This window comes from Heptranchias perlo, chromosome 8, assembly GCF_035084215.1.
Source record: "Heptranchias perlo isolate sHepPer1 chromosome 8, sHepPer1.hap1, whole genome shotgun sequence".
Classification (NCBI taxonomy): domain Eukaryota; kingdom Metazoa; phylum Chordata; class Chondrichthyes; order Hexanchiformes; family Hexanchidae; genus Heptranchias; species Heptranchias perlo.
The window spans coordinates 18,576,349-18,590,142 of NC_090332.1; the positions used below are offsets into that span (position 1 = coordinate 18,576,349).

Here is a 13,794-nt window from a genome sequence, read left to right on the forward strand (position 1 = left end):
ATGCCTCTATTAATAAAGCCCAGGATCCCATATGCTTTTTTAACTGCCTTCTCAACTTGTCCTGCCATCTTCAAAGATTTGTGTACATACACCCTCAGGTCTCTCTGTTCCTGTACTCCTTTAAAATTGTACCATTTAGTTTATGTTCCCTCTCCTCATTCTTCCTACCAAAATGTATCACTTCACACTTCTCTGTTAAGTTTCATATACCATGTATCTGCCCATTTCACCAGTCTGTTACTATCCTTCACATTGTTTACTACATTTCCAAGTTTTGTGCCATCGGCAAACTTTGAAATTATACCCTTTACCTAAGTCCAGGTCATTATTATATATCAAAAAGAGCAATGGTCCTAATACTGACCCCTGGGGAACACCACTGTACTTCCCTCCAGTCTGAAGAACAACAGTTCACCACTACTCTCTGCTTTCTGTCCCTTAGCCAATTTTGTATCTACGCTGCCACTGTCCCTTTAATCCCATGGGCTTCAATTTTGTTTACAAGTCTATTATGTGGTACTTTATCAAATGCCTTTTGAAAGTTCATATACACAAGATCACAACGCCCTCATCAACCCTTTCCGTTATTTCATCAAAGAACTCAATTAAGTTAGTCAAACACTATTTTCCTTTAACAATTCCATGCTGATTTTCATTTATTAGCCCATACTTTCCCAAGTGCCAATTAATTTTGTCCCGGATTATTGTCTTTAAAATTGAACCATTTAGTTTATATTGCCTCTCCTCATTCTTCCTACCAAAATGTATCACTTCGCACTTCTCTGCATTAAATTTCATCTGCCATGTGTCTGCCCATTTCACCAGTCTGTATGCCCTCCTGAAGCCTGTTACTATCCTCCACATTGTTTACTACATTTCCACATTTCGTGTATCTGCAAACTTTGAAATTATACCCAAGTCCAGTTCATTAATATATATCAAAAAGAGCAGTGGTCCTAATATTGACCCCTGGGAGCACCACTGTAAACTTCCCTCCAATCTGAAAAACAACCGTTCACCACTACACTGTGTTTTCTGTCCCATAGCCAATTTTGTATCCATGCCGCCACTGTCCCTTTAATCCCACGGGCTTTAATTTTTCTAACAAGTCTATTTTGTGATAATTTATCAAATGCCTTTTGAAAGTCCATATACACATCAACCGCACTACCCTCATCAACCCTCTCCGTTACTTCATCAAAGAACTCAATCAAGTTAGTCAAACACGATTTTCCTTTAACAATTCCATGCTGATTTTCATTTATTAGCCCATACTTTCCCAAGTGCCAATTAATTTTGTCCTGGATTATTGTGTCTCAAAGTTTCCCCATCACCAACGTTAGGCTGACTGTCCTGTAATTGCCAGGTTTATTCCTCTCCCCCTTTTTGAACAGGGGTGTAACATTTGTAATCCTCCATCCTCTGGCACCGCCCCCATATCTAAGGAGGATTGAAAGATTGTGGCCAGAGCCTCTGCAATTTCCACCCTTCCCTCAGTAACCGAGGACCGGGTGACTTTTCTACTTTGAGTGCTGCTGGCCTTTTAAGTGCCTTCTCTTTATCTATTTTTATCCTATGCAATATCGCTGCTACCTCCTTTGCTGCTACATTGGCAGCATCCTCTTCTCTAGTGAAGACCGATGCGAAGTATTCATTTATTATCTCAGCCTCCACAAGCAGTTCTATTTTGTCCCTAATTGGCCCCATCCTTCCTTTGACTACCCGTTTACTATTTATATGTTTATAAAAGATTTTGGGTTCCCTTTTATGTTAGCTGCTAATCTATTTGCATAATCTCTCTTTGCCCCTTATATTCCCTTTTTTAGGTCTCCTCTGTACTTTCTGTTTTTAGCTTGGTTCTCTACTGTATTATGAACTGTACATTTGTCATAAGCCTCCTTTTTCTGTTTCATTTTAATCTCAATAATCTTTATTCATCCAGGGAGCTCTAGCTTTGGATGTCCTTCCTTTCCCCCTCATGGGAATGTGTCTACTCGGTACCTGAACCACCTCCTCCATGAAGGCCTCCCATTGTTCAATTACTGTTTTGCCTACCAATTTTTGATTCCAATCCACCAGGGCAAGATCCCTTTTTAACTGAAATTAGCCTTCCTTCAGTTAAATATTTTTACGCTTAATTGTTCCTTGTCCTTTTCCATAACCATTCTAAACCTAATAATATTATGATCACTGATCCCCAAATGCTCCCTCACTGCAACATGCTCCATTTGCCCCACTTCATTCCCCAGAACTAGATCAAGCACTGTTTCCTTCCTCGTTTGCCAGAAACACACTGATCAAGACAGTTCTCTTGTATACATTTCAGGAATTCCTCCCCCTCTTTGCCGTTTTACACTGTTGCTATCCTGGTCTATATTGATATAATTGAAGTCCCCCATTATCACTACTCTATAGTTCTTGCATCTTTCTGTAATTTGTCTGAAAATTTGCTCCTCCATCTCCTTCCTACTATTTGGTGGCCTATAGTATACACCCAGTAGCATAATAGGTCCTCTATTGTTCCTTAATTCTAACCAGATAGATTCTGTCTTCGACCCCTCAACTACATCATCTCTTTCCAGTGCTATAATAGGTTCTTTGATCAATACTGCCATCCACCCTCCCCTCCTTTCCTTTCCTCTCTTTCCTGAATAGCATGTAGCCAGGAATATTAAGTACCTAATCCTCCCCTTCTTTGAGCCAGGTCTCTGTTATTGACACTATAATCGTAGTCTCAAATGATGACATGTGCCTGCAGCTCACCCAACATGCATTTAAGCACATACACCCAAACTCATCTTAGACTGCCTTGCATTTGCTCCCTGTTTGATCCCTCCTATTTCTGAACTATTCTTTACTCTGGTGCTATTTGTCTCTTCCAGTCCTCTGTGCACCTTGTTTCTCCTTTCTAATAAGGAAAAAAAGACTTGCATTTTTATAGTGCTTTTCTTGACCTCAGCACGTCCCGAAGCACTTTACAGCCAATGAAGTATTTTTAAAGTGTAGTCACTGTTGTAATGTAGGAAGTGTGGTAACCATTATGCGCACAGCAAGCTCCCACAAACAGCAATTTGATAATCAGATAATCTGTTTTAGTGATGTTGGTTGAGGGATAAATATTGGCCAGGACACTGGGGATAACTCCCCTGCTCTTCTTTGAAATAGTGCTGTGGGATCTTTTACGTCCACCTGAGGGGGCCTCGGTTTAATGTCTCATCCGAAAGACAACAACTCCAACAATGCAGCATTGCCTCAGTACTGCACTGGAGTGTCAGCCTAGATTTTGTGCTCAAGTCTCAAGTGGGACTTCATCCCTTCTGACTCAGGCGAGAATGCTACCAACTGAGCCACAGCTGACATTCTGGTGCCCATCCCCCTGCCAAATTAGTTTAAACTCTCCCCCACAGCACTAGTTATCCTGCCCACGAGGACATTGGCCCCAGATCTGTTGAGGTGCAACCTGTCCAGCTTGTACAGGTCCCTCCTGCCTCAGAACTGGTTCCAATACCCCAGGAATCTGAAGCCCACCCTCCTGTGCCATTTCTCCAGCCACACATTAACCTGTCTTACCTTACTATTCTTCTACTCCTCATAAACAGAACTGGAAATGCAGAAAATCCTCTCTTAATGTTCTTTCAGATGGAGGAAGCTTTGTGCAGGCAAAAGCCTGCTGAGGAGAGGGTGAGTCTTTAAAACATCCATTTTATTTGCTAAATATCACCTGCTTTTGTTTTCCTTTTAGGACTCCCTTGCATTGTGCAGCCTCCTGTAATAATGTGCAGGTTTGCAAGTTCTTAGTTGAATCTGGGGCAGCAGTTTTTGCGACAACCTACAGTGACCTGCAGACTGCTGCTGATAAATGCGAGGAGATGGAAGAGGGTTATATCCAGTGCTCGCAATTTCTGTATGGTATGTGTTATGGTATTTGGTGGAATGTTAATTGTGCATGGTATAACAATATCAATATTCTGGGATGCTGTTTTTATGTTTGTATAAATAGTTTCTTAGCATTTTATATTGCTACAGACTGAAATGTGTAAACCAAAACTCACATCTGACTCAAGTGAATAACAAACTTTGATCAAAACATTAAAAATGTGCCAATTCAATTTTACTTTTATTACACAAAATCAATGATGGTCAGTTGTGTTTTAGAAAAGTGCATGCAGTCCCAAATTGGTGGTACATGTACAGTCTCCAATAAGGTACCCCATATATCTTGTAATCACCACCCTGCTGAGCCTGAAGCAGATGGTGGGTGATCATCAGTGTCTTGTTCTACTCAGTGCCTAGTCTCAAACTCCATATCCTATCCATCACCAAAATTGTTTATTTCTACTTCTGTAATACCGCCTGCCTTTTGCCCTCACTTCGTTCCCACTTGCTGAAACCCTTATCCATTGTTTAGTTGCCTCTAGACTGACTTCCTTACTAGTCTCCCAAGCTCCATTCTTCACAAACTCCAATTCATCCAAATCTTTGATGTATACATCCTATCCTACACTAAATCCTGCTGGTCTGATATCCCCACCATCACCAATCTCCTTTGCTTCCTGCCCCCAATACATTGAATACAGAATCTTTATCCTTATAAATACTACCATGATCTTCCACATCCTACCTCTGTAACCTCCTCCAGCCATCCATCCCAGGTTGGGTTTTTGAATCCTCTGACTTTCTGTGCATCCCACATACTCCACTCCACCATTGGTGACAAAGTTTTCAGCTGTTTTGGCTCAGCTGTGTGGTCATCCTTCCCATAACACCTCCACCTTGACAGCACTCCACTGTCTTTAACTTATCTTTCGACCATACTTCGTCATTTATCCTAACCGTTCTGCTTTTGCTTGGTGTTCGTTTTTCTACTTTGAAGTGCCCTGGGACATTGCCTATGTTGAAAATGTTATATTAATGCAAATTGTTCTTTCTTATTCCATCTCAAAATATATATATATTAACTGCATTTTGACTGAAAAAGGGCCATTGCCATGTTTTCCTGGGTTAATTATAACTCAACAAACCATTGTTAACGAGCATTGCACAAGAACACTTTGGATTGTCAGTGGGCTGACAGAATTGCCTAGAAACTCAATGGCGGTGCCCCCATATTTAAGGCGCAAAATGGGTGCCTAAGCATCCAATATGGTGGGCGAGACGCGCTTTATTGGTAAAGGCAGAAAAAGAGGCATTCAGGGGACTCACCACAAGCAGGCGTTAGATCCTTTTTATATGCAAATAGGTGGCCTAACATCTGTTTGAGGCCTCCCTTGCAAAGTTTGGCTGCCCTGACAACACAGTCAGCTGCATTCAGGAAAATGTGGTCTACATGTGGCTTAACCAGCGGTCCTTAAAGAGACCACTGGAGGCCACCACCAAAAAGGTAAATTTAAAAAGAATGCTTAACTGAATGTCGAGCCGGGAGGAGCACAAGTGTTCCCCTCAGCTCCACAGAGTGCCGAAGATAGTTGGCGGCCCCTTCTCCACCCCCCCCCCCCTCCCAATCGCCCGCCTCCCGCCCCCCCCTCCCAATCGCCTGCCTCCCTTCCCCCCCCCTCCCCCCTCCCCCTCCCAAGACCTAAATCAGGGCCTCTGCTGGTGATGCAGTGGTTTGAAATTGAAATCCTCTTCACCTGCCAGCTGCCTGGGGGTGACAAGCTGGCATCTGCAGCTTGCCGGTCTCATAAATGAGGCCCAAGACCCAATATCGGGTGTGCCTCGGGCCCTGTGCACACTTCGCACCGGCCAGTGTGTCTGTAACTCTTTTTTCTTTTCCCCTATCCCATAACACTAGAAGCAGATACAGGATGTTCTGATTCTGTCTGACCATGAACATGTTGGCTAAGTGCATTTTGGAAGCCATATTACTCATTTCCAGTAATCCAGAAAAGATGTTTGGCTATGGAATTGTTAATCTGTGAACTGTTCTCCTCGAAGGTATCCAATTGTGGACCACACGCCATAAGCCTATGAGGTGTTTGTGGTTGAATGAATCCCACAAGGCGACTTGGAGCAAAGTGTGGTAGAGAAGGAAAATTACTGAAATAGATGTTTGTTTTCTTCTTTCAGGTGTGCAAGAGAAGATGGGTATAATGAACAGAGGGGTAGTATATGCGCTGTGGGATTATGAATCTCAAACTGAAGATGAGTTATCCTTTAAGGAAGGTGATTGTATGTCAATCATCCGACGAGAAGATGAGGATGAGATTGAGTGGTGGTGGGCGCGGCTAAATGATGGGGAAGGATATGTGCCACGCAACTTACTTGGGGTAGGTTTCTGGCAAGAATAATGACCCCTTGTATTTTGTGGTATTGCTAATTTACTGCAGTGAAATAGTTAAGAAAAAACAAAATGGTGTACGTGAACTAAAAAAGTAACTGGAGATCAGTACTTTCAATATAAAGTACTATGATGTGGAACATTTAATTGCTTCCTATTTTTATTTTCTGAGAGAATGAATTCTCCCCAGTGCACTTGGGTTTTGTGGGACATTCATTAGCTGTGGCCAAAATAATAAGTAGGCAGAATGCTCCCAGGTTCCTCTGGAGGTTGGCTGCTGGTCGATGTACCAAAGCATCCTGGGATTGAAATTGATTCTAATTTTTTCTGGAGCAAAAATGGACATTGGTTTGTGAAAGTACGTATTTTTTAGTTTTCTCACATTATCCCTCTTGAAACCAGCAGCACTTGCTGAGTATTGTTCCATGAGCTGCCAAAAACAGCCCAGGAACACTTGGGCCAGTTATGGCACTTCTGGAATTGAACCTAGGAACTTCCTGGTCTATATGGCTCAGTACCATGTTAGGCAGTATACAATTAAGGAAGTTCTCTGAAAGTAGACCATTAAATTATTGTAGCCTTCTGCAATCCAAAGCTCACAATTTGCTTTGTATTTTACAGCTTTATCCAAGAATTAAACCAAGACAGCGAAGTCTGGCATAAAGTACTTATGTGAAAACACTACAGATAAAGACTATAAACCTTTATACATTTTTAAAGGTAGCTGTAGCAATCCAAATCCAACAGAATGTCTACAATAAAATGCTGGTCTCAAGACTTAAATGAAGGAAAATTCAATTGACACAAAGAATGCTTCTGTAATGAAGTGAGCGATTTTTGTTGTTCAGTGTTAATGATCACCTAATATAAATGGTGAACTGAAGTTTTTTTGTCAAAAGACTTTGTTTTAGTGCATTCTAAAGGACTTGTTAATGTAGATTTAGAACATTTTATGGGGCCTTAATGTAGATAAAGCACAGATGATTTTTAAAAAATCAGCTGGCTTCTTTTGTTTTCCCTCCACCGCCTCCTTTTAAAGCACAGTATTTGTATTGCAATTGTTACCTTTGGGAGGATGCTAGACTGTACCCAGCAACTGTTAGGCCATTTGATGGTATGAATAATGAAACCAGCTCACTTACTAGGAACCCTTTGAAGAGGCTGAAATTAGATGCTCAGTCAGCAAAGAGTTTGACTCATTTTGAATGGTTCCATGTGGGACTACAGAAAGTTTTGAAGCCTTTGGCTTAGTATGTAACCGTTTCTAGTAACCAAACAGCAATGATTTTCATCTTGACATATTTTTCTGAAATATAATGTGGCTGTGGCAGCGTGCAGTCCATCACCTGCATCCAGAGTTTTGAAAGTTAGGTATAGTTAAAAGCTTATTTTTAACACTTTCACTAACTTAATCTTACATGGGCTGAACATAGCATTATTTTTGAGACTGACACTACAATTTGTCTTTTTTAATGTGTGTTTGTGTCACAGACTACATGAAACCTGCTTCCTTTAATGAAGAATTTAATTTGTTAATTTGATTCCTACATGTTCATTTATATTTAACTATGTCAATCACAGCAAGTAGTATTTTGAACTTTTCAAGAAACCCAATGGGTTATTGAAAGGGTTAAAAAGAAATGCAGTCTTTTGCAATATGATGCTTTGTAATAATTTGCCCTCACTGAGAACAGTCTAAAATATCTACGTTGTAATCAATCGTAAAGTACAGTTTTAAATCCACTGCACTTCAGTTTTCCTCTTGGTCACTGAAAAATATTTAGCTGCCTTCTGAGTGCAGTGGAAAACTATTAGCATCTTCTGTGCTAATATATTTAAGAATTATTCCTAAGAATTTAGCAGATTCTATTTTAATATTGAGAGTCTTAATTCCTCCCATAGCCTATGAAAATTTTGTTGTCCCATTGTGAAGAAAAATTCATGCCATTGTGGTGTGAACCCATTTTCAGAGTTCTTAGCTGTTGAACAATTTTTGCGCACACAATGTTTAATGTGTCTTACAGAAACATTGTTAGTGATTTGAGTTGGAAATTGCCCCATGCTTCTGTGGTTTACAGTATACTCCTCATGCATCGATTAGTTAGTCACTTCCCTTCTTTCTTGCATGATGATAAATAATTATTGAAATTATTCAGGAATAAACCTTCAGATCCAACCATGTTGGTTGTTGTGTCAGTGTCACCTGGCGGGTTGAGTGCTGTCAGCTGTGGAGGAACAAAAGCTACAGATTTTACTGCTCAGATTTTTCTTACACCATTTTTTAAAAAAGTGTAATTTTGTAATTTCCATTTCAAGAAGCAACAGTGAAGTACTGTCTTGTAAAGGAGCGGAATATATGAAAAAAAATACAAACTAGTGTTATTTACAGTGAATCCTATTGTCTGGTATGTGAAAAAAATTCATGGCAGAAAATGCTACTTAAAAAAGGATACCTCAAAACTCTAAACCTATTTGTGGTTTACATAGGAACATAAGTAGGCCATTCAGCCCCTCGAACCTGTTTCACCACTCAATTAGATCATGGCTGATCTGTATCTCAACTCCATTTACCCACTTTGGTTCCATATCCCTTAATACCCTTACCTAACAAAAAATCTTATCAAATTCAATTTTGAAATTTTGTATTGATCTAGCCTCAACAGCCTTTTGGGGGAGAGAGTTCCAGATTTCCACTACTTTTTAATGTGAAGAAATGCTTCCTGACATCACCCCTGAACGTCCTAGCTCTAATTTTAAGGTTATGCCCCCTTGTTCTGGACTCCTCACCAGAGGAAATAGTTTCTCTCTCTCTACACTATCAAATCCTTTAATTATTTTAAACACCTCGATCAGATCACTACTTATTCGTCTTTACTTAAGGGTATACAAGCTTAGTCTATGCAACCAGTCCTCATAATTTAACCCTTTTAGCCCTGGTATCATTCTGGTGAATTTGTGCTGCACCACCTCCAAGGCCAATATATCCTTCCAGAGGTGTGGTGCCCAGAACTGAACACTGTACTCCAGATGCAGTCTAGCCTTATACAACTGTAGCTAACTTCCACCCCTTTGTATTCTAACCCTCTTGCGATAAAGGCTAACTTCCCATTAGCCTTTTAAATTATTTTTGTACCTGTTCACTTTTAATTCTTTTAATCTTTTTTGGCAATTCCAAAATTTGAATCTGGTGGCCTCTATCACTTCTATAGACCTCTCTGGCTGAAGGATGCTTTTTTGGAAATGCCTGTCTGCAAGGACTCGTTTTCCTGGGCTGGGCTGGCTAGGGAGCATTGTGAAATGTATTAGTCATGTAGGATAGGTAGCTGTCAAATTCTACGAGAATTTGAGAGCAGAATATGGATGAGTGATGGGTGACATTGTTGACTTTCAGCACAGTTTGTAAGACATGTGTACAGTACAGAAAATATTGGCCCAAATCTTGCTGGAGCGGGGCAACTTCTGGTGTGCAACAACAGTTAGATATTTTCCTGCACCCTTCAGCTCGAAATTTTTTGCCCTGTAAGTTGCTAGAATTGCGAACTGATAGTGGCGTGATGAGGGCAACAGGGCATCTGGGACCTTGGTGAACAACGGGACCAACAGTCTATCTCCTTAACCAATGAGATTTAAGGATTGAGAAAGAAACAGAGGGACGACTGAGAAGGAGGGTGAATTAGAGTCAAATCAGGCACAAAGAGAAATAGAGAGGGAAATAGATTGGATTAAGAGAGAGAGAAAAGAAGAGACAAATGAAAAGCAAAAGAAAAAATTGAAAGATTTAATTTTAAAAATTTTAAATCTCTAAGAAGAATTTACTACATGCTGGAATGATACTCAGCAGTTTAAATAATTCCCTTTCTGGGCCAGAGAGGTTGATTGGCATTGCATTAACAATTATCACATTGTTAAAAGGGTACTTACGCTGTTGAGTACAGATCCTAACTTTCTGCGGAGAGTTTAATGTGCAAATCCAGCAAGTTCTTAAACATAACGGTGAGATTGAGGGTGAGCTGCCATTTGTGCGAGGCAAACAGCAGAGCGGCGTAAATTGACCAGCAAGTTATGATGATTCGCAGCTCATGGCGTGTCTCTTCTTCGCCTGAACTTGCTGGACGATTTATGCATTAATAATGTCGGGCACCATGTACTTGCTGTTATTTTTCCAGGAAGATTTGGGCCATTCTTTCATAGCTGTAGCTTTCCTTAATCAAGTCTTCGGGGTAGAAGTTAGTCTTGGCCCATTTGCAGAGGCAGCACACGCCTTAACCAAGAGGTCCAAGGATCGATAGAAATTGGTCCTTGGGCCTCAGCTGAATAATTATGCGAGCTGCTGATTGCACCTCCACAGGCAGCTCGCTGTGATGGGAAAAACATTGTCAGGCCGCCTGCTTAGCCAGCAGCGGCCCTCAGGTAAGACCTGGGAGGAGGGTAAGAGCGGGCTACGGCAGGGAGACGATCGCAATGACTGTGGAGTTGGGGGAGCACTCCTGCTCTTCCTGGCTCCACAGGAAGGTTTTTTTTAAAAAAAATTCTCTAACTTAGCTTTAGTTGGCAGGCTGAAGAATCTTGAGTGGTGCAGGCCCAATGACTGCCCTGCTCATCAGGAATTAATTAACATGTTCAAGGGGCCCAACACCTGTTTTAATGGGCCCCACTAATTTAGCAGTGGGGCCAACACCTGCACAGATTTGGCGCAGGCCATCCCACTGCTAAATTGGTATGCTTTGTGCCCATTTTATGCTTGAAAAGCGGGTGCAACTCATACTGATTTCTACCCCGCAATGTTTGAAATATAGAGGGTTTTTTTAAAACTGTTCCACCTAGCAAGCCGCACTTCTGTTACACTCATTTCCCAATCCTTAAAACATAGCCTCTAATACTGACATTAGCGAGTAGCTGTAAGTTAGTACTCAATCAATTTTATTATAAAATTGTTTTTCCCTAAAGGAGCAAAAAAAATCCAATAGTTTTGTTTTCCATTTTGGTATCACGATCTTTCACCATTGACAGTATGCATACACAGTTCGAGCAGCTAATTTATATAATTGAAGTTACTGCAGTGTGTTTTTTAATGTTTCTGCATTGAAATAAGAATATCTGCAGAGGTGAACAGGAAGGCATTTTGTAGAAATTTATCTTAAAAAAAAAGTATCCATTTTGATGAATTACTGACTTATTGTTAGTCTGTGAATCTCCTTTTAAAGTGTTATACCCTGAAGGGTTGTTCTTAACGATTGACTACTACCAAAGCCTGATTATAAACCGTTCTGCCATGTAATTCAAGGGGCTGCTTTTCTGGGATACATTAGAACGCCTATGACCTTCCATATAGTACACATTTGTTTTGCAAATTGGAATTATTAATGTTTGACTATCAACATATTTTTACATCCTTTTAATTATTGACTCTGACTGTAGTAACATTTCAGCATTAAAATTAAAAATAAAACAAACCACAATTTATTAGTGTATTCCAAGAATACAGTGCATTGAAAATTTGGTTTGGTACACTTCTCTAATTTCATTTTATAATGTTTAGTAGAAATGTACAGAAAAATTTATTTTTGCATATGTGTGAATTGAAAACGGGGCTGTGTATTTTGAAGGCTGAATTTTTCTCTGTGCTTACAAGGTTAACGTACATTCTGGCTTAGTGTGGTATTTTTTGGTGTGTCATTGAGCAAAGGTGTTCAGTGCTTGCGTAATGGAGCAAGCATGTGCCACCCTTGTATGTGTAAGCTGACAGCTTCAACTCGTATATGTCATGGTAGATGGTGCCTCTTTATGATTGTTGCTGTCACTACATTTTGTTAGTTTTGTTTTTAAAGGAGAAGGTAACATGGTGTTTTCAAAGTCAAATGCTTGCATTTTATGTGCTTAACATCCTTGAACTTCCCTGCAGAACCAAGATTTAGGGTGCATTTTGATTGCAAAGTTGAAAATGAGCATATTGAATTGTTAATATAACGTAAGAAATACTATTTTCTTGTATATTTGAAGGCTTTAATGGATGTTGAATTAGTTTTCTTTACAAATAGAAACCTATACAAAACACCAGAAAATGGGTTAAAAATGTTTGAGACAGAAAGGCTTTCCATTCTGTGTATTGCCCTCGAGTCTTCTCTCTCTTTCCCCACACAGAATCTTAAACGAACTCTTGCTTCACCCATAACAATGGTATTTCAGTGAAGAGAAAGTGGCCTGATTACACCTCCATGACTTTCTCTCTTTAAAGACTCTGAACTCCATGACGGAGTTCAAATTTATCTGAAAAGAGAAAAATGACACCTTTTTAAAAGAAAGCAAGTATGGTGACCTGCTTTTCATAATTATCTTCTCCTTTTAAACAAAATTACATACTCCATTGGGAAAATGGGGTGCTTGCATAAAAGTTGGTGACAGGACTTTATAGCAGTATGTATTAGTAAAAGTTGTCTTGTCTTTATGTACTGTATTCTGTAATCCCAAATTCTGCAATTTGCAAACATGTATGTTTCCCATCATCAGAATGGCTCCTTGCATACAGACAACACAGTGTTACATTACACTTGATTAAACAATGTAGATGTAGAATGTGTGTGTGTATCACAGGAACTAGCATCTTTTACCATGTGTATTTATTTGTATTTTTGTGTTTCTGGTATAAAATGTTTAAAAATACCTCGTGTAGAAGTCAGTGAGGATTCAAAAGAATACTAGTACTGACAAGTTTCAATGGTATATCCAATTACTAACTAATTTTCTGAATTGTACAATTTCAGTTTTCTGGTATTAAAGTCTTTAAACCCCCAACAATGAATGCAAAATGTGTTTTTTTTTCCTTTTCAAGATCGACTGATGAACTAGCTATTGCAGCCAGTAGCGTTTTAAAATTACTAAAATGAAGCCTTTGTTAAACTTCACAACTTTACGTACCGTGATGAAGCTAAGTAACGCAAGAAAATCTGGCTGTTTTCTCTGAGAATTTTCAACCAGAATCTACACCATTTTATTTTGTAACCTACAAGGTGCTATCTTCAGTTATTTCTTAAATGCCATCAGGATGGACCAGTGGGTATCTTCCTGTCCGTCATTGTTCGTATGTGTATCATAACAAAGAAATAAGCTCGCAAAAGACTGCAGTATTTTGTAATTCTGTCCAGTGCTGGAGAGTTACTTGAATTTTGTTATTGATGATGCTGGGACTGGAGTTTTGTGCCCCATTTTCTTTGCACTCAATTTGCAGCATCAAGCTCAATAACACGTTGCTGTTACTATGGTGACCTTGCAGCATCTGCTGCTGCTTTCATGACTAATACTGCACACAGTGATGTCTGGTTGGAGGTGATGAGCCTTTTCAAACCTCAATTAACAAAATAGTGTGGGAATTACTGCTACTTTCTTATGGTAGTTTGATTGCATCACCGTAGTTCATGAACAGTTTACACCAAACTGCTTCTAGTCTACACTTATTGGTCAAGCAGTCTTGCTAGTATTAAGAGAGTGTTGAGAAATAAAAATTATGATATTGAAGAATT

The 13,794-nt window shown here is 39.8% G+C and overlaps 1 protein-coding gene across 1 annotated transcript in view; it reads left to right on the top strand.

Moving 5' to 3' along the window:
• LOC137324453 (apoptosis-stimulating of p53 protein 2-like) overlaps positions 1-13,072 on the top strand; it is a 96,226-nt gene extending 83,154 nt beyond the window's left edge. The window contains exons 16-18 of the mRNA XM_067988734.1: positions 3,743-3,909; positions 6,067-6,266; positions 6,899-13,072. Coding sequence (XP_067844835.1) covers positions 3,743-3,909; positions 6,067-6,266; positions 6,899-6,940 — 409 coding nt within the window. The 3' untranslated portion in view covers positions 6,941-13,072. The remainder of the gene's footprint in view (positions 1-3,742; positions 3,910-6,066; positions 6,267-6,898) is intronic.
• The last annotated feature ends 722 nt before the right edge of the window (positions 13,073-13,794 follow it).